The following is a 19,605-nucleotide window of genomic DNA, read 5'->3' as shown; positions in this document are numbered from 1 at the left end:
ATTAGCATACCATAGGTTATTAATATTCTTTTTTTAAAAAAAGATTTATTTATTTATGCATACAAGAACTGGGGTACAGACCAGAGGTATGGCCGGTGAGAGGATTCACCAAAGACAGAGTGGAGAGCAGAACAGGCAGATCTACAGAAATACACTGCTGAGGGGAGCAGCAGGTGAAACAGGAGAGGTCTGGTGTGCCATGTGGGTTGCTCCCTGGCCATGGATTGAACTGGTGCTGCTGCAGCTACAGGTCACTTCACAGTGCTGATCTTACCAGGGAGGACCCAGGTTATTTATATTCTAAAGTAAAGAAGCAATAAAATCTTTTAAAAATATTTTATTCTAGTAAAGTAAATATTTAAAGCTGTAACCCACAAAACAAATTTATACATGGGATCCGTAATAATTTGTGAGACTGAACAGAGTTTCTAGAAAAAAAAAAAAAAAAGTTTCAGACTTGCGGACCCAGTCCCTGGGCCTGGACTCGACTCAGGGACACGGTGTGGCAATTGTCTCGGAGCAGGAGAGGAGGGGGCGACAAAGTCCCAGGTCTCGGGGTGTGGCTGTCTGGGTCTCAGTCCCCAGCACGGGGTGCAGGGCTGGAAGGTGACTGCTGGGGATTCGCCCTCTCCCCTCGGTTCCTCTTCTGGGCTCACAGCCTGGGCGGGTCCTCCTGCCTGGATACTGGTGAGTCACCCCAGGGCTCACTCCCCATTGCCTGGAGGTCTCCAGAGCAGCCAATCAGCAGCCCCGCGGCTCCCGTTCCAAAGCCCCCGCCCGCCCGCCCGGACCGTCTCCCCAGCCCGGGTGGAGGCGCGTCCTGGGGATGCGGGGCGCAGCCCTCCAGCTCCTGCTCGCGGGGGCCGCGGCCCCGAGGGAGACCCGGGCGGGTGAGTGCGGGTCGGGAGGGGACAGGGCGCTCCCAGAGGCGGGGGCGAGGGCGCGGGCGGGCGTGGGAAAGGCGCGACCTCGCCGCCGCCCTAGTTGTCCCCCCACCTCGGCCCCGCCCCGTCCTGGCCCCTTTCCGTCCCCCGAGACCCCAGCCTCCTCTGGCCCCCCGAGTCCCGGCCATTTTCGTCCCGCAGCCGCTTTTCACTCTCACTCGTCTTTCACCCACTTTCTGTCTCGTGGGCGCCCCCTGGGACTCGAGCCTGCGAAGGGGAGAAGAATAGGCCGGGTCTCCCCTCCCGCCCCCAGGCCCCCACTCCCTGAGGTGTTTCCACACCGCGATGTCCCGGCACGGCCTCCGGGAGCCCCGCTTCATCTCCGTGGGCTCCGTGGACGACACGCAGTTCGGGCGGTTCGACAGCGACTCTCCGGGCCAGAGGGCAGAGCCTCGGGCGCCCTGGGCGGAGCAGCTGGGGCAGGAGGAGCAGGAGGAGTGGGACGAGGAGACGCAGATGCTAAGGGAGCGCACACTGTGGTCCCGAGCGCAGCTGGACGCCCTGCGCGGCCTCTACAACCAGAGCGAGACCGGTGAGCTGTGCGCGGGGCCGGGCCGGGTCAGCACCCCCATCCCCACGGACGGGGGTCGCTCAGGGTCTCCCCCTCCAGGCTTCTCTGCAACCTGCCCGGGAACACGCGGGACTTTCACCCCGTTTCGTTCTGTTTAGTTTATTCCCGGTGGGAGGGGGCGCGGGCGGGGTGACCGCGGGGTGACGCGGGCGGGGACAGGCTCTCACACCTTCCAGGAGATGTCTGGCTGCGACGTGGGGCCCGACGGGCGCCTCTTCCGCGCGTACAGACAGTTCGCCTACGACGGCGCCGATTACCTGGCCCTGAAAGGGGACCTGAGCTCCTGGACCGCGGCGGACATGGCCGCTCAGATAACCCGGCGCAAGTGGGAGGCCCAGGGTGAGGCAGAGAGATTCAGGATCTATTTTGAGGGCAAGTGCTTGTGGTGGCTGCGCACATGCCTGGAGTCCCGGAAGGAGACTCTGCAGCGCACGGGTAAGAGGGGCCTGGAGGCCTCCCGGTCCCCCCCTGCCTGGAGTCACTGCGGGAAATGAGTCCTCTCTCTAGTCCGGAGAGGGGGGCTCCCCTGGGTTTCATGTTCTGCACTAGAGAGACTCCCAGAGACTCCGGCTTCTCCTGAAGGACATGAAGGGATCCAGTCTCTCCTGAGAAAGACAGCCAGTCCCTGACACCACACGTCACCGGGTCCTTTTGACCAGGGGCCTGTTTGAGAACCACGAGTTTCTCTCTCAGTCTTGTTTCTGGTCTGAGAACATTTTCAGTTATGTGATTCCTGCTTTTCTGTGTCATTCACCTTCCACCCAGGTCAGGAATAAAAAGTCTGTGTTCCACTCCCTCTGCTTCATCCTACCCTGGGTTTTCCTCCTCATTCTAGAACTTTCTAAGGAATAGGAGAATCTCACAAATTCCCCCAGATTAGCCTGTTTTTTACATTTTATGCTTCTTCCTGCCACACCAGTTGTCTTGTCCATTGTGAGGATGGTCTCATGAGGATTCTTCAGTGTCCATGGAGGAAACGATACAGTTAACAAGTTTGTCTTTCCCCCATTTCTTGCAATCCCCCCTTATCTAGCATTAACAGGACTAATAGCTTGTCTTTCCCCACTGGTTGCAGCTTCCCCTCCCCCTAATGAAAACAAGCTGGCAATCACCCATCTCTATGCTGACACCTTCCCCTTCCCTTAAGATGGATGAGTTGACTCCCATAGGCCTCTGTAAAAACCCCTCTCCTTCCAGATCTCTGTGCTGACACTTCCCCCAGCCCCTTAATGAAAACCAGCTGGCACTCACTCATCCATCTCACTGTTGAGCTGGCGCCCACTTGTCTCTGTGTGGACCCAGTCCCCCTCCCCTTTGTGAGCCCCTACCTATCTCCTAGTATAAATACCCCTGCCCACTGCCAAAGAGCAGGATGGTGGTCTTTTGGACATGAGTCTGCCGCTCTCCTCTTTTGTCGACAAATAAAACCGCTTTCCTTTTCCTCAAACTCGGTTTCCTTTTATTGGCTGAGGGAAACTGAGGCCGGCGTTCAGTAACAGAAACACAAAGTGAGTTTTCTGATTTACCACCTCAGATCCCCCAAAGACACGCATGACCCACCACCCCACCTCTGAGTATGAGGTCACCCTGCGGTGCTGGGCCCTGGACTTCTACCCTGCGGACATCACCCTGACCTGGCAGCAAGATGGGGAGGACCTGACCCAGAAGATGGAGCTGGTGGAGACCAGGCCAGGGGAAGATGGAACCTTCCAGAAGTGGGCGGCTGTGGTGGTGCCTTCTGGAGAAGAGGAGAGATACATGTGTCACGAGCAGCATGAAGGCCTGCTGGAGCCCCAAGTCCTGAGATGGGGTAAGGAGGAGGATGTGAGCACTGAGGCTATTCTCAGGGCCATCAGGAGCCCTTCTGTAGACCTTCAGAGGGTCAGGATAAGGTCTGGGGCTCAGGGTATGATCTTCCCTTCCCTTCCAGTGCCCCCTCCTCAGTCCTCCATCCCTACCATGGACATCATTGCTGGCCTGGTTCTCCCTGAAGCTGTGCTCACTGGAGCTTTGGTGGCTGCAGCTGTGATGTGGAGGAAGAAACTCAGGTAGGGAAGGGAGTGGGGGATCTTGTCCTCTGGGGGCTTTCATGTCCGAGGGAGAACTTGTCCTGCCTGGTTAATGGGAAGTATCTTCCACACATGTGTGTTGCCCAGAGGGCATTTGTTCCAGTTCCCCCTCTCCTCCTTTCTTCATTTTTCCCAGTCCTGACCTGGGTCTTTCGTCCCAGTTCTGGAAACAGCGGGTTGAACACAGTGCTGTGAAGCTGTCCGCAGCCTTAGCGCAGGTTTGATTCCCGGCCAGCCAGGGAGAATCCCACATGGCGAGGCAGATCTCTCCTGTCTCACCCACTGTTCCCTTTAGCAGTGCTTTCAGTCTGTCTGCTTGTTCTGCTTCCTGCTCTGTCTCTGGTGAATCCTGTTACCCTCTGGTAACTCTGGCCTGTATTTCAGCTCTTATATAAATAAAAAAATTTAAAAAAATGAAGATGATGAGGCTCCTGCTGTTCACACCCTGGACAGCACCTGGTATTGTGCAGAGTTTGCATTTTCAGTCTCTCCTAGCTGTGAAGGTGTCACTGTTCTTAACTGTGATGTTGAGAATTTGTTCATATTTTTACTTTTCTATGACTACAGTTGCTGTTTGTATGGAAGTTTTGTACATTTTTACAGATGAAGTGCCGTTCATTTATTACACTATTTTTGTCCTTATTAAAATTGGGTTATTTCTTTCTGAAGCAGTGTTGGGAGAGACCCCATGCAGCAAGCAGAAGGGCCTTAACCTGAGTCGCAAAGGCATGTGAAAACACATGCGTTTTGGAGAAAAACTTCTGAGTAACTGGACCTGGTGTTGAGTGCCCGGAATGTGATCTGCGTGGAGTCAGGCCTCTCATCTCCACAGTCTTAGAATAACAAGAAATAATGAGCGAAATTCCCATGCTCTAGCTAGGGGGCAATAAGATTATACTGTGTGAGATCTAACCACCTGGCACGCTACTGTCTGAAATAGATAATAGTAAGAAAGCAGAATAATCAATCATATACACTGTTATTATGTGGTATGCTTTGATGTTACACTTGCTGCACTTAAAGTAGTGTATAAAAGAGCATTAAGAAAATAAATATTCACTGCATGCTGGACATGACAGTCCCCCATGTCTGATTTCCTTCACTGTCACATCCCAGGTCCAGGACTCACTAGAAGTCCACAAAGCAGCTTCTGAGCAGGACTGAAAAAGCATTGGACCTAAAGAAGAGGAGGAGGATTAGAAATATCTCATGGTTGGTTTGAGGTATAAGGAGCTGGGCAGGACCCCGCCCCTCACCCTGGCTCCTAGGATGTGGTGGCATCTTCATCCCTGACAGCTCCCTCCCCCACACCCCAAGGTTCATCTCCTTTGGAGTCACCTGTATATGTACATATATGTATACGTGTAATCCCAGCTGCTTCTTGATTTGTCACCTTTCTGGGGCATATAGGTTGTTCCCATAGCTTGGCTACTGTAAATAGTGCTGCAGTGGTGACAGGAGTGCAGGTCCCTTCACAGGAAAGTATTTATCCTCTGTGAGTAGATCCTCAGTGTAGAATTGCTGGGTCCAATGGCAGAACCACATTCACTCTTTTAAAAAACCTCAATCCTGTTTCCATAAGGGCTGGCTCAGTCTATATCCAAACACAATGCAGGACTGTCCTCTTTTTTCCACATCCTTGCCAGCACTTGAGTTTCTGGTCTTTTGGATACGTTCCATTCTCACAGGTGTGAAGGTTTAAACCAGGGGATTATAAAGGCACAAAATGTGGGCAAAAAGAAATCCTGTAACACTCAGGCCAACACAAGGCTGTCTCACACTGTGAAAGAAAGAAAATAATAATGAAGAAATTCAGGTGAATGACCTGAGTGTTAACATTATCAATGGTCCACTGTATTCCCAAGATGTCCTCCTGAAAGCATCCCCATCACCTGGTCCCAGCCTCTCTGCCTCAACCCCCACCCCCACTGCAGGCCTCCAGGGTCTCACCTATAGGGCCTGAGATACACTTCAGAGCACTGGGACTGTGGCTGCCTGGGGGAGAACACAACAAAACTTGGTCAGAGATGAGACCACAGGAGGAACTGATGAGAGTGACTCCCCCATGGGCTCCATCTACACTGTCCCCAGGGGCTCAGGAATCAAACCCTTGACCACACTTACTTGCAGCCTGAGTGTAGCTTCCTCCTTTCCTCCTGTAGGAAGAAGCATCATGTGAGACCAAGGAGGAGTCAGGTCAGAGCCTAAAGGAATAACCTGCCCCCTAGGCTGCTCCCGTCCTGCTCTGCCCGACCTTCCCCCTCCCCCTCGCGCCGGGGAGCTGAGCCGCGGGCCCGCCAGGTCCAGGCGCGCAGGTCCCCGCCCAGGGCGCGTCCCTGGCGCCGTCGTGGGGAGCTGGTCGTGCCCGCGGGGGAGGCGCCGTCGGGCCCCGCGTCGCAGCCCCGAGTCCTTTGGATCGTGGGAGACCCTGAGCCCCGGCCCTGAGGTCTGTCCCCTGGTCACCCCACCCGCACCCCTACCTCCAGCGCAGAATAAATGTAAACTTAAAATCTCGCGGGTGAAAGTCCCGCGGGCTCTTCCCTGGTCGAGGGGCCTGGCAGGGGCCACGGCCTCGGGGGTCACGGGACCCCGAGACTCGGGGCGGGGGGTGGGGGCCGGAGCGGTGACTCGCCCCGGCCCGCGCTGCTCCCCGCCCGGCTCTGGCTGCGGCGGCCGCGCGGGGCCTCCGGGAGCGCTTGGAGCCTCCGCGCCGAGTGTCTGCGGAGCCGCGTCTCCTCGCCCGACCCTCCCGCCCCGCCCGCCCGCCCAGGGGCCCGCAGCTCCGCGCTCTGGCCCGGGGAGTCGCTGTCGAACCCCGAACTGCGTGTCGTCCACGTAGCCCCCCGCGATATACCGGGGCTCCCCGAGGCGGGGCGGGACATCACCATTTCTAACACCCTCAGAGAGGGGGAGCCTGGGGGCGGGGAGGGGTGAAAGCAGGGCGGACCCTCCTCCAGGGGCAGGTCCTGAGTCCCAGGGAGATGGGGCAGGGGAGAAAGTGTCCAGGAGGGAGGGAGCTCCAGAGACTGAACATGGGCAGGGGGTCCAGAAGGGGCAAGACTCAGGGGACAAAAGGAGGAGGCAGGTGGGGGGACAGAAAGGGACCAGGACTGAGGGGCGCCACGGGGGTGACAGAGGGGCCTAAGGCAGCAGCTTCCTCTGCAGAAGCCTTTTCCCTCCTCCCTGCTCTCACCAGCCCAGGTGTCTGTCTGGGCCAGAGCCCTGGAGAGAAGCAGCAGGAGGAGGGTTGGGGGCCCCATGCCCCGCACTGCTGGGGTCTGGGGAGCTTCTGACTCCAGGCTGGTGGGTGGAGACTTACCTGGGCAGGCAGTGATGCTGACTGGTTCTCTGGGAACCTCCAGGCACTGGGGACTGAGAACTGGGGAGGAGTCACAAGTGTCCAGGGCCCAGCACAGGTGGTGGAGACAGAAGGGAGGCTAAGGGGGCAGTGGGGTATCCCCAACAGTAACCTTCCTGCCCTAGACACAGCCCTGGGGCCTGGAACTATGAGAACCAGACTGGGGACCTGAGGCTTTGCTCTGGCCCCTCCTGTCCTCACCCAAAGCTTCCTCACCCTGTCTCCATGACCCAGGCACTGGGTCTGCGATTCTCAGTCATTTTCCTTCCCGGATCTGTGTCCAGTCTTACAAATTAGGGAGGACGCCAAGTATAATCTTGTTTAGGAGGTATCGCTCCCCATATTTACCACACTGGAATAAAGCTGTTTTAATCATGTAGCTGTTTCATTTAGAATAATAGCAATAACAGACAGTGTTCTTAAGAAAAATAACTTGGGCCTCCCGGGTGGCGCAGCGGTTGAGCGCTGGCTTGTGAAGCTGCCGGTAGCCTCTGCAGTGCCGGTTCGGTTCCATCCCCAGCCGCTGGAAGAGGGTCCCACATGGCACGCAGACCTCTCCTGCCACCCGCTGCTCCCCTGAGCAGCGTACTTTGTCTCTCTGCCTGTTCTACTCTCCTACTCTCCACTCTGGCCCTGGTGAATTCTCTCACTCTCCAGTACCTCTGACTGTACCCAGTGCTTGTATAAATAAATAAATCAATCTTAAAAAAAAAAAAAAGAAAAATAACTTACTTCTGAAAATAATCATGGCAATATGAAAAGTGGATATTTTACATTTTTTATTTTTGCAGTTGTCTTTCCTGTCTATCTCATAGAAAATGGTAGGATTTTCATGTTTCCTCCTGCATTTTTAAAAACAATTTTATTTTTATTTATGCATACAAGAGCTGGGGTACAGGGCAGAGATGGGGGGCATGAGAGGATACACCAGAGATAGAGTGAGGAACAGAGCAGGCGTACTAACTGAAATACACTGCCAAGGGGAGCAGCAGGAAAGTCAGGAGAGGTCTGCTGAGCCATTTTGGTTGCTCCCTGGCTGGCCCAGGATTGAACCCTGTGCTGCAGAAGCTATGGATTTCTTCACAGTGCTTAACCACTTGTGTCACCAGGGAGGTCCTCCTTCTGCATTTGGTCTGTGTTTCTGGTTGAAGTCTATGAAAAAATGTACACAGCCTCACACAATATGTTGGAACAGTATTTTCACAAAATTGTGAATATTACACTTTGAAACTGAATTAAAATTATACAGGTGGTATTTTCCCAAAGGTTATTTGCAAAGTGAAATCTGAAACAATATCATTGAATATTTCTTATTCTGTTACATTTCCATTGTCCTCTCTTGCATATTGATGGGGTCTTGTGCTAATGTGTAATTTTTTTGAAGTAATATATTGTTTCACTAAGTTATAAGTTTCTTCAGTGTTCATTACACTGGAATCAAATTACTTAAAAAAATTCATTTTATTTTTCACCACAAATCCCAAAGTAAAAAGTAGTACTGGAAATTGTCAAGTTAGTGATAGGACACAATTTTCCATAATTCTTTTTTTTCCTGAGCACTTACATTTTATCGAGGCGAAGTTACTCTCAGTTACTGTCAGTTATCAATTGTCAGTTGATTTTCTCAAAGGAGCACACACTCACTTTCGGGACAATGTCTTCCAATTAACCAAATCAAATAGCCACAGTTTTTGTCATTCATTCTTTCATGTAAAGATGGCATTGCCTACAAAAAAAGAAAAACAGTCTAATTCATCTCAATCTCATGCAAATATTTTCCTTGGCACATGGTACTTGGGAACACAGCAGGAGTATTCTGTGTGCACTTGTGTGTCATCACATCAGGTTCTGTAAAATGTGAATTTGAGGATAATAAAATAATGAAGATAATTTTCAATGCTTCAGCCAAGACACTTTGAAATGAAACTGGCTTGGAGTTGTGTTTCTGAGGTAAGAAGTGGTGAAGAATAATTACTACTACAGTTAGTAATATAAGCACCATTTTTACTAAGTTTTACCTCAGCAGATGTCAAAATAGTGAAAGACAAACGGTGTCTAAGTGACGTTTTGAAAATAGTTTTAACCTCATGGACCTTGTGACAGGTTCTGGGTGACTTCAAGGATTCCACAACACTTTGAGAAATGCTTTTCTCAGTGAACCAAGGAACATCTCCCAAATATTTTCTGCCTTTGCCTCTTCTTCACTTCCCAGAATCCCTCTCCCTGGCTGGCTCCCTGTCTCCCAAAGCTGCACCCCCAAAGATACAATGGGGAGCAGATAGAAGACCCTGGAAATGTGGAACTTGCACTGTCATGAGAGATGGACACTGAGTGAAGGTGACAAAGACACGTGTAAACCCCACCTGAGCCCCGTGCTAGGAGGATGGAGCATGTGTATTATGAAAGCAGAGAAGTAGGAGTACTAAAAGGTCCCCTGCTATTATTTTAAATAATATCAAAAGATGTAAAAATATATTAAAAACAGGGCTTCCATGGTGGCATCAGGGTTAATTATCAGTGTTATCACCATGTAGGACTGAATTTGATCCCCTGCCAGGGAGCTACCCACATGGCACAGCAGACCTCTACTGTCTCACCCACCGCTCCCCTCAGCATTGGATTTCAGTGGATTTGCCTGTTCTGCTCCCCACTCTGTCTCTGGTGAATCCTCTTACCCTCTGCACCTCTGGCTTACACCCACCCCAGTTCTCGTATGCATAAATAAATAAAAAATAAATCTTACAAAAAACAAACAAAAGAATAACCTGCGGCATCAAGTACAAGATCCATCTCAGACCCAGCAAACAGCAGAGGCTGAGGACCCAGTGGTGGTGCAGATGCAACAAGACACGATGGGGGACTCAGTCAGCGGGAGTCAGGCTTTGTCGTCAAATGAGTTTGATGCCAAACTAGAGAGGGTCAGTCCACCATCCAGCACTGCTGGGCCAGGAAGCCTGGCTGGTGGGCAGCCCCAGTCAGCAGTCAGGCACCGCCTGGGAGACTCAAGGGATAGCTTTTAAGTTTGGCTTAATCTAGCCCTTTGTTTAATTTTTCTATATCCATATCTAAGTGACACATTTGTCTTTCTCCTTTGGGCTTATTTCCATTAGCTCCATCCATGTTGCCCCAGATGGCATGAGTTTATGTTTGTTGATGAGTAATATTCTATTATCTATGTACCACCCTTTCCACAGCTTGGCTACTGTAAATAGTGCTGCAGTGATCATAGGGGTGTAGATTTCCTTTGAAATAGTGTAACATCCTCTGCGGGTGTGCTGGTGCCTGCTGCCTGAAGGGAGCCGGAGTCTCTGAGAGCACCTGCTTACTCTGCACAGGGGGTTCCAGGAGGTTAGAAGTTCTGCAAATAGAACTTCTTCCCCAGAGTAACTCCTGTTCCCTGAGGACATGCTGACTTGTGCGCATGATCCCTAATTAGAAAAATTTGTTCCAGCAGTAACTTATTAATGTGTATAAGCATAAACCCCACGCTATTTCCTTATTATCCCTTTGTTTAAATCTTTAATAAGAGCTTGGGCTGGGAGAGTGAAAGGCAGAGCTGCTCTAGACAGCTCTCCCCAGCCTTCCCTTGCTGAAAGTTCAATTTGACTCCGAGTCTTCTTCATAGCCAAAAACTTCTCATGGGCCATCTGAGGCAGGGTAGATACCTTGGAATGGACCTGCTGGGTCATATGGCAGATGCTCAGTTAATTTTCTAGGAAACCTGGATACTGTTTTCCATCAGGGCTGAACCAGTCTACATTTCCCAAAATAGTGCAGGACTGTTCCCTTTTCTCCATGTCCTGCCAGCTCTTGTTAGGTCTGGCCTTTTTAATACCTGCCAGTCTCACAGGTGTGAAGTGGTTTCTCATTGTGTTTTAAATTAGGGGATCTTGAATGGATCAAGAAGATGGGGTACACTTCACTCCTGTGAGAATGCCCACATTAAAAATAAAAAAAAAAAAAAAACACACACCAGAAACCACAAATGCTGGTGAGGATGTAGAGAAAAAGGAACTCTCCTGCACTGCGGGGGGAGTGCAAACTGGTTCGACCATTATTCAGAGCTGTGTGGAGGGCCCTGAAATTACTAAAAATGGATCTACCTAATGATCCAGCAATTCCATTCCTAGGAATCTACCCAAAAAAGGACAGAAAAACACTAATTCAAAAGGAAGACTTCACTGCTATGTTTATTTCAGCAATATTTACAGTAGCCAAGATATGGAAACAAACCAAATGTCCCCAAACCAACAAATGAGTCAAAAGTGTTTGGTATATTTAGACAATAGAATATTACTAAGTGACTGAAAAAAGACAAACTCATCCCATTTGCAGCAACATGGAAGGAGCTAGAAGGAATTACGTTCAGTGAAATAAGTCAGATGGAAAAAGAAAAACAACATATGGTTGCACATATAGGAGGAATACAGGGGAAACAAATAAGACCTAAGGGAAAAATAATAACTGTACAAGACACAACAAAGTACAACAAAAACAAACAGACAATTATAAACCAGAGACATCCTGCAGGGGAGCCTGAGGGAGAGGGATGGGAAGGAGGGAGGGAGGCGCACAGGGGGCTGTGGGGATGGTGCTCGGGTGCATTGGTGGAGGAACTTCTATGGGGACTACACCTGAGGAGGAAAAAAAAAAGCAAACATTGTTTAAAACGGAACAATGATGTAAAATATATATAAATAAATTAATTTTAAAAATAAAAATAAAAGAACTTTTACAGTAAAAAATAGTCTTACCTCCAATCCTGGTAACAAACACAGTAACAATGCTTGTCTGTCTGTGCTCCCTTCCAGTGTGGCCATGAATACAAGGAGATTCATCCTGACACTATAGTGGGGAGGGAGGTGGGGAAACCAGCCTGGGTTTATCTGAGATCCTCTCCCTGCTGCACACAGAGGGTTACCCTGGGGTAACATTACTTCTTCAAAGAACTGACGGACCCTGCCCCATCTCTCCCATCCCTTTTTGGACCTTAAACGAAGGCTCAGCTCAGGAACTGGGGTGAACTGGGCTAATCCTGCCCCTGGGCCAGGCCAGCAGGGCACACACTCCTCCCTCCCCCTGTGTGACTCCCTCCAGCTCTGGTCTAGAGAGAGTAGTTGCAACCCATGGAGGCCCTGACCCCCTGGGAAACAGAGGGGCTGCCCGGCTGGAGCTCCATGACTCTGAGGCCAGAGGGTTGTCTACAGTGACCCCAAAGTAGAGCTTGAAATGAACATTGGGGTCTGAGAGAGGGAGCTGTCAGGTGCAACCTCATCTTAGCAGGGGCCTCAAGGGGGTCCTACCCAGCTCCTTCAGCTCAGTCCGACCACAGCATATTTCTAAGCTTCCTTCTGTTCTTGAGGCCCAGTGCTTCTTCACGTCCTGCTCAAAGACAGCTTCTTCATAGAACTGTACTTACTGAGGTGTTGTGATTCTAGGAAATTGCATATCTAGTAAACATCTATTTCTAGAGTATCGAACAAACTCATGACTCTTCTATGGAAATTTCCCATTTCACAATCCTTTATCAAAAACGTGATTTGACTGTTGAGCAAGCAAGGAAGCAAGGATGGAACAAATTTATTATTTTTTTTATTATGTTACACATATTTTGTGAACTTTGTATACTTAGTTATGACACTGACCACAGGAAATTTAGGGTAGGTTTCAAAACTGAGCATTTCAAGGGCCTCCCTGGTGGTGCAAGGGGTCAAGACACAACCTATGAAGCTATCCTCAGCCACTGAAGCACAAGTTCGATCCCTGGCCAGGACGCAATCCATGTGGTGCAGCAGACCTCTCCTGACTCGCCCATTGCTCCCCTCAGCAGTGTATTTCCGTTGATCTGCCTGTTCTGTTCCCCCACTCTGTCTCTGGTGAATCCTCTCACCACCGCCCCCGCCCCCGCACCTCTGGCCTGTACCCCAGTTCTTGTATACATAAATAAATAAAACTTTGAAAAAAAAGCTGAGCATTTCAAAATTATATTTAAGCATCCTGCTACAGAAAAACCACAGAAGCAGTCTCCAGGCAGTAAAATGGATGACAGGTAAGATGGCCCATGGCCACTGCTGACTGTTGAAGTTCAGGCAACATGAACTAACTGGCCAACTATGGTCTCATCCAGGAATTTCAACATCATATACAAGAATAAAATTGGCCACTTCATATGGCCTTCCACTCTAGCCTACTTTGTGAAGTGAATAACAGAGAGAGGCAAAGTTCAGGGAGAAAGACGACAGGAGGAAATGCAAAAAGGAGAAGCAGATTTGGACCAAGAGCATTTCCTAGAATCTGCCAGCTTAGTTGCTGGTTTCACTTCCTTCCAGAACTCCAGTGCATTCCTGCCTATGAACTCCGTGAAACTTCTCAATCATTGCAACACTCGGCTCCCAACTTACTTTATGTCAAATCAAGTTTCTGTTAAAGAGGCCCATATAATACAAAATGAATATGACTTGTGGGAGATTTTCTCTCATCAGCAACCAACCCTCCTCTTGTTTAGTATATTCTTTGACTTTGCCCTTGGAGAGATTTAGTCCTTCAACCTAAGGGTCCCTGTGAGCTATAAACTTAGTGTTTCCAGCTCACATACTGAGGTGCTGATAGAATTACCCAGGTCATCTCTGTTCTCTTGAAGTCTCAATGTCAAACTTGTATGCATATTTTTCTGGCATGGGAGGATTTCTTGTCAGAATGCATAGGATTCAATAATCAGTGATCCTTCAAGTAGTTTAATTCTAGTCTCTTTCGAATCTTGGAAATGAAATCAAATTTAATTGGCTCTATTATTGTTCTCAATGTAGTCAATAATTGCAGTACTCTGAGAAGGAAGCATTTGTTGATTTTTGAATGTCAATCTGTTTTCAAAAATTTTTTGTTGGGTGAAACATAAATTTACATGGCATATTTTCAGTGACTATAGCAAGAATGTTATTCACTAACAATGTTAAAATATTTTATTTTATTTATTTTTTTAAAGATTTATTTATAGATGCATAAAAAGTCTGGGGTGCAGGCCAGAGGTGTGGGGGGTGAGATGATGCACCAGAGACAGAGTGGGGAACAGAACAGGAAGACTGATGGAAATCAACTGCTGAGGGAAGCAGCGGGTGAGTCAGGAGAGGTCTGCTGCAGGAATCAAACTGGGCAGGGATCAAACTCATGCTGCAGTGGCTGCAGATAGCTTCATAGGCTGTGTCTTAACCTCTTGCACCACCAGGGAGGCCCCTGTTAAAATATTTTAGTATTACCAATACAATTTTTATTGATCCAAATAGCTGAAGGGTATGTGATGTGTGTGCTGATTTTCTTTTTTAAGTTATGAGATGAGGAGACAGAAACAAACAAAAAAAGAAGCTGGGCCTCCCCGGTGGCGCAGCGGTTGAGCGCTGGGTTGCGAAGCTACCTGCGGCCTCTGCAGCGCCGGTTCCATACCCGGGTGAGGGTCCCACATGACGCGCAGACCTCTCCTGCTACCCGCTGCTCCCCTCAGCAGTGTACTTCATCACTCTGCCTGTTCTACTCTCTGCTCTGGCTCTAGTGAATCCTCTCACCCTCCCGCACCTCTGACTGTACCCAGTGCTTGTATAAATAAATAAATAAATGTTAAAAAAAAAAAAAGAAATCTTTATAAAAAACCAAAAACAAAAAACAAAAAACAAACAAAGAACAATACATGAACAAAAGTACACACTTCACTGCTGATAACTTTTCTGTTCTTCCCTTTTTGTGGCACCACTGGAATGAACTGTAGCTGAAGAGGTTAGAAAGAACTTCCTAGAGAGGTGGGATTTGATTTGGGGACTGAAGGTAAACATAGAACTTGAAGGGAAAAATGACTAAAGACAACCTAAGTCAAAGTATGTTGTCAGTCGCCATAATTATGTTGGCCAATTCCTTATAATACTTGTAAGAAATGATTTACACACACACACACACACACACACAATCTATAGGATTATTTGTCTGGACAACTCTAATACATCTACCTTTTAATTTTTAGCTAAACTGCTATATACAGTTGGGAATCTGTGCCACCCTCTTTTCCACCAATATTTCTGTATCTATTCCTTGTTGGGGACAGGGTGGGGTTCTGTGTTTAATGGCCATTTTCATTAAACTCATGTTTCCCCTATTCTTAATTTCCTCTCAGCTCTCTTTTCTGAAACTCAGCTCTCTTTTCTGAAACTTTGTTTCTTCTCTCCAGTGTTAAACTCTTCTTCTGCACCCCAGCATTCTCCCCACCCTGTCATCAAAAGAAACATAAGGTGCTTATGGTGCAAGAAAAGCAGCAACTCACTAGCAACACTGGTTTTAGGGCATCATCATCCATCTTCCCATCACAGGGACTTTCTCACTGGCCGTTTATCTTCTTGGGCCCTGTCTGTCACCATCGTGCTTAACTTCCCTCTATTTTTAAACCTTGCTGCCAATTATTTCACTCCTGTAGGAGACCCTCTTTGCTGACCTGTTTCCCGGGAGGGTTGATGGGCTTCACTCAACATGCCCAGGGAGGGTCTCCTCCAGGGATGTCATAAGCACGGAGACCCTGTGCCTAAGGAAGCTGTTACTGTCACTTCAATAGCACAGAATATTTTAAATTAAGAGTCATGAAGGACTGTAGCACAACCAACCCATACCAGGTAGGTTTATTACTGGTTCTAGCAGCCGTGTTGGTGTCTTCATGCTCTCCACTGTTCATCACTGCACTCCATTGCACTCTGTCACGCTCTGCCACTCTCCACCGCACACCTCCATCCACTCCACTGCACTCCTCCATCCTCAGCACAATGCCACACCAAGCCCTCCAGGCTGCGCCATGCCAGGCCACGCCACGCGATGCCGTTTGGCTGAGTGCACATGCGTGGTGGGAGGGCAGAACAGACTGAAGCTTTTCCCCCTACTTACCCCACAATCCACCCCCTCAGGGTTTTCCACCATACAGTCTATATACAAGATTATACAAGTTTCCTTTAACAAACATAAGCACTGCAGCCGTGGCCCACAAAAACAAACAGTATACATCACAATATAACTAAGTTCAATTCTCCTAGGGGTGGAAAGATAAAGAAGTTATTGATACCAGCAATGGGAGATCCCTCCCATCTGGCAATATACACAATAATTTTGTGTCAGAAGATAATATTGTAGCTGGCATCAGTGGCCTTCCAGGTCATGAGTACCACACTCACTTTGCCAGGGAAAAGGCATCAGAGGGCTCTACATGGAACAAGAGTGGAGAGCTCATAATAGGCCCCAGAATCATCACAAATGTCTCCTTTAAGATTGTCTTCTGGTCTGCCACCCCAGGGTGGGTAACACGCACCCGTGGCGGCCACTGTGCAGTCACCCATGGTGTTATTTGTAAATTGGCCTCCAGGCCACAACCCCAAGGGGCTATCAGAGCCACCCAGGACATGGGGGGAGCCTTCACAGTCCAGGGCCGTTCCCAGTCCACAGTCTGCCTTGGGTCCATTCCAGTAAGGGCCGGCAATAAAATGTTGCCCTGCTGTCCAAGTCCAGGCTTTAACAAAATATCTGAAGTTTGTATCTGAAATTGGATGGGAGCAGCGGCACGATGCATCAACACCTCCACTGGAGCCAGGCCGCCCTTCCTGCTCCTCTCATTTAGTGTTTGTAGCATGCCCCACAGATGTCGGCTCCACCCGGCCAGCGACAGAGTGGGGGCAGTAGCTCTCAGCCCTTGCTTTAGCAGGCCGTTATAATGCTCTATAATCCCTGCAGCTTTGGGATTATAGGGAGTGTGAAACTTCCATTCAACACCCAAGTCCTTGGCCCACTGCTATGCCCGGGCTCCTGTAAAATGAGTCCTTTGGTTGCTCTCTGCTACCAGCAGACGTCCAAGTGCAGCACACAGGTGTGCCAGTGCTGCCAAAACTGCCTTTTGGTCTGCATGTGGAGCAGGATAAGCTGCCAATAACCTGGTAGCAGCGTCCACACAGGTGACCGCATACTGTTGTCCATTGGAGCGAGGTAGTGGTCCAATGATATCAATCCACTAGTGTGTCAGGGGTACCTGCCCCCACAACACCTGGCCTGTGGATGCAAAAGTTCTCCAGGGCTAAGTCCTGGAACACTCTTCCTGAGTAACATGCACATGTAGCTCACAGATCTGGGGCTGGGTCAAAAACCTGCAAGTTCTGAGCAGTCTTTGTAGTACATTTGTCTGTGGCAAATGCTGTGTCTGCTTCAGCTGACCAATCCCACCTGGCCCCCTTACATATCAATATATACAAGGGTCATAGGAGCTGGGCCATGTGAGGTATAAATGCCTGCCAGTAACCCAGCAGGCCCAGAGTCTTGGAGCTGCTTCATTGTGGTAGGAGTGGGGTAAGTTTGCACTTCAACCATTGCAGCATCAGGGTTATCCTTTGTCTTACCTGACCAAACAACCCCCAAGAACTTAACTGACAGTCCAGGCCCCTGCAGTTTGCTTTCGTTGATTGCCCAGCCACATGTTTTCAGGTGTGTCAACAGGAGAGGTAATGCCTTTTCCAAATCTGAAAGAGAATCACTAGTCAATAAAATGTCATCAATGTAATGATATAAACGCACTGAAGACAGCCTCTCCCACTGGGCCGGATCTGCTGCCATCAGCCCTTGGCACAGAGGAGGACTGTGCAGGTATCCCTGTGGGAGACAGTAAATGTCCATTGCTGGCCTTCCCAAATGAAGGCAAACTGGTCTTGACTCTCTGGAGCTATGTCTATCAAAAAAAAGCATTTGCCAGATTGGCTACAAAATGATACGTGCCTAGCTCATGGCTCAGACAATCCATCAAGTCTGCCACTGAAGGCACTGCAGCATGCAAGGGAGATCTACCTTATTTAACTCACAATAATCTACTGTCATGTGCCAAGAGCCATCAGGCTTCTTCACCGGCCACACTGGTGAATTGTAGGGGCTGTGGGCAGTACGCACAATGCCCACTTTCTCTAATTCTGATATCGTGCCCATAATTTCTTTGTGGCCTCCAAGCAACCGATATTGCTTGGCATTAGTCACTCGCCTAGGGACTGGCAGTTGTATGGGTGGATGCTTAGTGTGTCCTCTCACCACTGCCTTTACCACACGCACTCTAAGGCAAAACTCTCCAGCTGTGGTCTTCAGCCATAAGCCACGTAGTACATCCACCCCCAGGATGTACTCCGGGATGGGCGATACATATACTTTATACTCTTTTTTTTTTTTTAAGATTTATTTATTTATTTATACAAGCACTGGGTACAGTCAGAAGCGCTTGAGGGTGAGAGAATTCACCAGAACCAGGACGGGGAACAAAGCAGGCAGACTGATAAAGTACACTGCTGAGGCGAGCAGTGGGCGAGGCAGGAGAGGTCTGCGCCCTTGTGGGACACTCACCAGCAGCCGGGGATCGAACCAGTGCTGCAGAGGCTGTGGGCAGCTTCGCAGCCCAGTGCTCAACCACTGCGCCACTGGGAGGCCCATATACTCTATATTCTTTCGGGGGTAATCGCCCAATCCCCAGGGACAGTCTCCCTGCTGTCACCTTGACACTCTGGCCACCATAGCCATCAATGTAACAAGTAGACCCTCAAAATTTTTCTGGATTTCCATAGAGCAGAGTACATTCTGCCCTTGTATCTACAAAAACTCTTTGCAGGTTAGTTGGGGACAGTGGATGGCAAGCTCCACATGTGGCCTCCTGTCCCTGCCCACCCCCTGTGGACGGGTTCCTTGCCCTCACCCTATTCGAAAGTGATCAGGCCATCGCCTGAGGACAGGGTTGGCAGCAAGTGGTCTTCCAGGCTCAGGGTGTGTGCCTGAGGCCTGAAGCTTCCAGGCTTCCCCTGAGCAGCAGTCCTTCTCATGGGCATGAACCTCTGGGCCTCTTGCAGCTGCTTCTATAATTCTAACAAGTATGCATTGGACTTCACATGTATTTTAGTGCGATCTACACCTGCCCTCACTAAATCTGTCCACATCGGTTACGGGCAACTTTAACAGGTTCTGTAATGCCAAGAGGCTTCCTTGCCCTCCTTGGCATTCCTTTTCATTGTTCAACAACTACCCATATTCCTTTCTGAGTTTGAGAGCACTGGCTCTTGACTTCACCCCAGCTAGCTGTCATTGTTGTGATGTTGTGTAGTTGACGTCCCACATGGGGTACTAGAACTTCCATGAGGGATCCAAATGAGGATGAGGGGGCACGCTATAATACTAAGCTTCTCATCCCTGCTGTGAAACGCTTGTCGTCAGGACCACGAGTATTCACATTGAACATGTCTTGCCGAATCCCCAATTCCCGAAGTACCTGTACCAACTTGGCCTATGTCTGCCATCTGCTCACAGTCTCAGCACGTCTCCCTCATCAGCCCATACTGTCTGTATGGCAGTCATTATCCATTCCAGGAGGATGTGATCGCCCTGGCCATACTGCCGGCTGTTCTGCAACCTCTGTCGCAAGGATGGATGTAAAGTCACGGAGGCCAGTCTCTCCATCTCTTGTGCTGTGCAAATAATCCCACCCACCTCCACATCCCGCAAGTGTAGCAGCCAGGCTGCCAAGGGTTCCCCTGGTTTCTAGTGGAACTGTTTGCCCAAGTCCACCAGTTACACCTGGGTGTTTGGTCGATACACAGTAAATTCTGTCATTTGTGGTGGTCCAGTAGCCTCACC

At 49.5% G+C, this 19,605-nt stretch overlaps 1 protein-coding gene across 5 annotated transcripts; it reads left to right on the top strand.

The window, feature by feature from the left end:
- Positions 1 to 826: 826 nt before the first annotated feature.
- Positions 827 to 5,840, top strand: LOC119252003 (class I histocompatibility antigen, Gogo-OKO alpha chain-like). 5 transcript variants are annotated; one of them, XR_008553071.1, is made up of 7 exons: positions 827 to 890; positions 1,198 to 1,476; positions 1,675 to 1,950; positions 3,050 to 3,325; positions 3,446 to 3,563; positions 4,701 to 4,796; positions 5,747 to 5,840. XR_008553071.1 is itself a non-coding variant. In XM_054698485.1 (6 exons), exons 1-6 carry the CDS (start codon positions 827 to 829, stop codon positions 4,714 to 4,716), a joined length of 1,029 nt encoding a protein of 342 aa, XP_054554460.1. In that variant the 3' UTR covers positions 4,717 to 5,840. The 5 variants fall into 5 exon arrangements, 4 of the variants coding, with proteins under 4 accessions (XP_054554460.1, XP_037375157.1, XP_054554459.1 ...); XM_054698485.1 differs by having other exon boundaries at positions 4,701 to 5,840; XM_037519260.2 differs by lacking the exons at positions 4,701 to 4,796; positions 5,747 to 5,840 and adding an exon at positions 4,257 to 4,680.
- The last annotated feature ends 13,765 nt before the right edge of the window (positions 5,841 to 19,605 follow it).

This window comes from Talpa occidentalis, unplaced genomic scaffold (assembly GCF_014898055.3).
Source record: "Talpa occidentalis isolate TD23 unplaced genomic scaffold, MPIMG_talOcc4v2.1 talOcc4.2, whole genome shotgun sequence".
Taxonomy (NCBI): Eukaryota; Metazoa; Chordata; class Mammalia; order Eulipotyphla; family Talpidae; genus Talpa; species Talpa occidentalis.
Note: the sequence above shows the minus strand (reverse complement) of the source record. Positions and strands in the feature narration are given on the sequence as shown.

Excerpts from the sequence above, each read along its gene's own strand:
- LOC119252003 (XM_054698484.1), top strand. The coding sequence starts at position 827 with ATGCGGGGCGCAGCCCTCCAGCTCCTGCTCGCGGGGGCCGCGGCCCCG. Across the intron at positions 1,951-3,049 it reads GGAGACTCTGCAGCGCACGG|ATCCCCCAAAGACACGCATG; the intron begins GTAAGAGGGGCC and ends TTACCACCTCAG. Across the intron at positions 3,326-3,445 it reads GCCCCAAGTCCTGAGATGGG|TGCCCCCTCCTCAGTCCTCC; the intron begins GTAAGGAGGAGG and ends CTTCCCTTCCAG.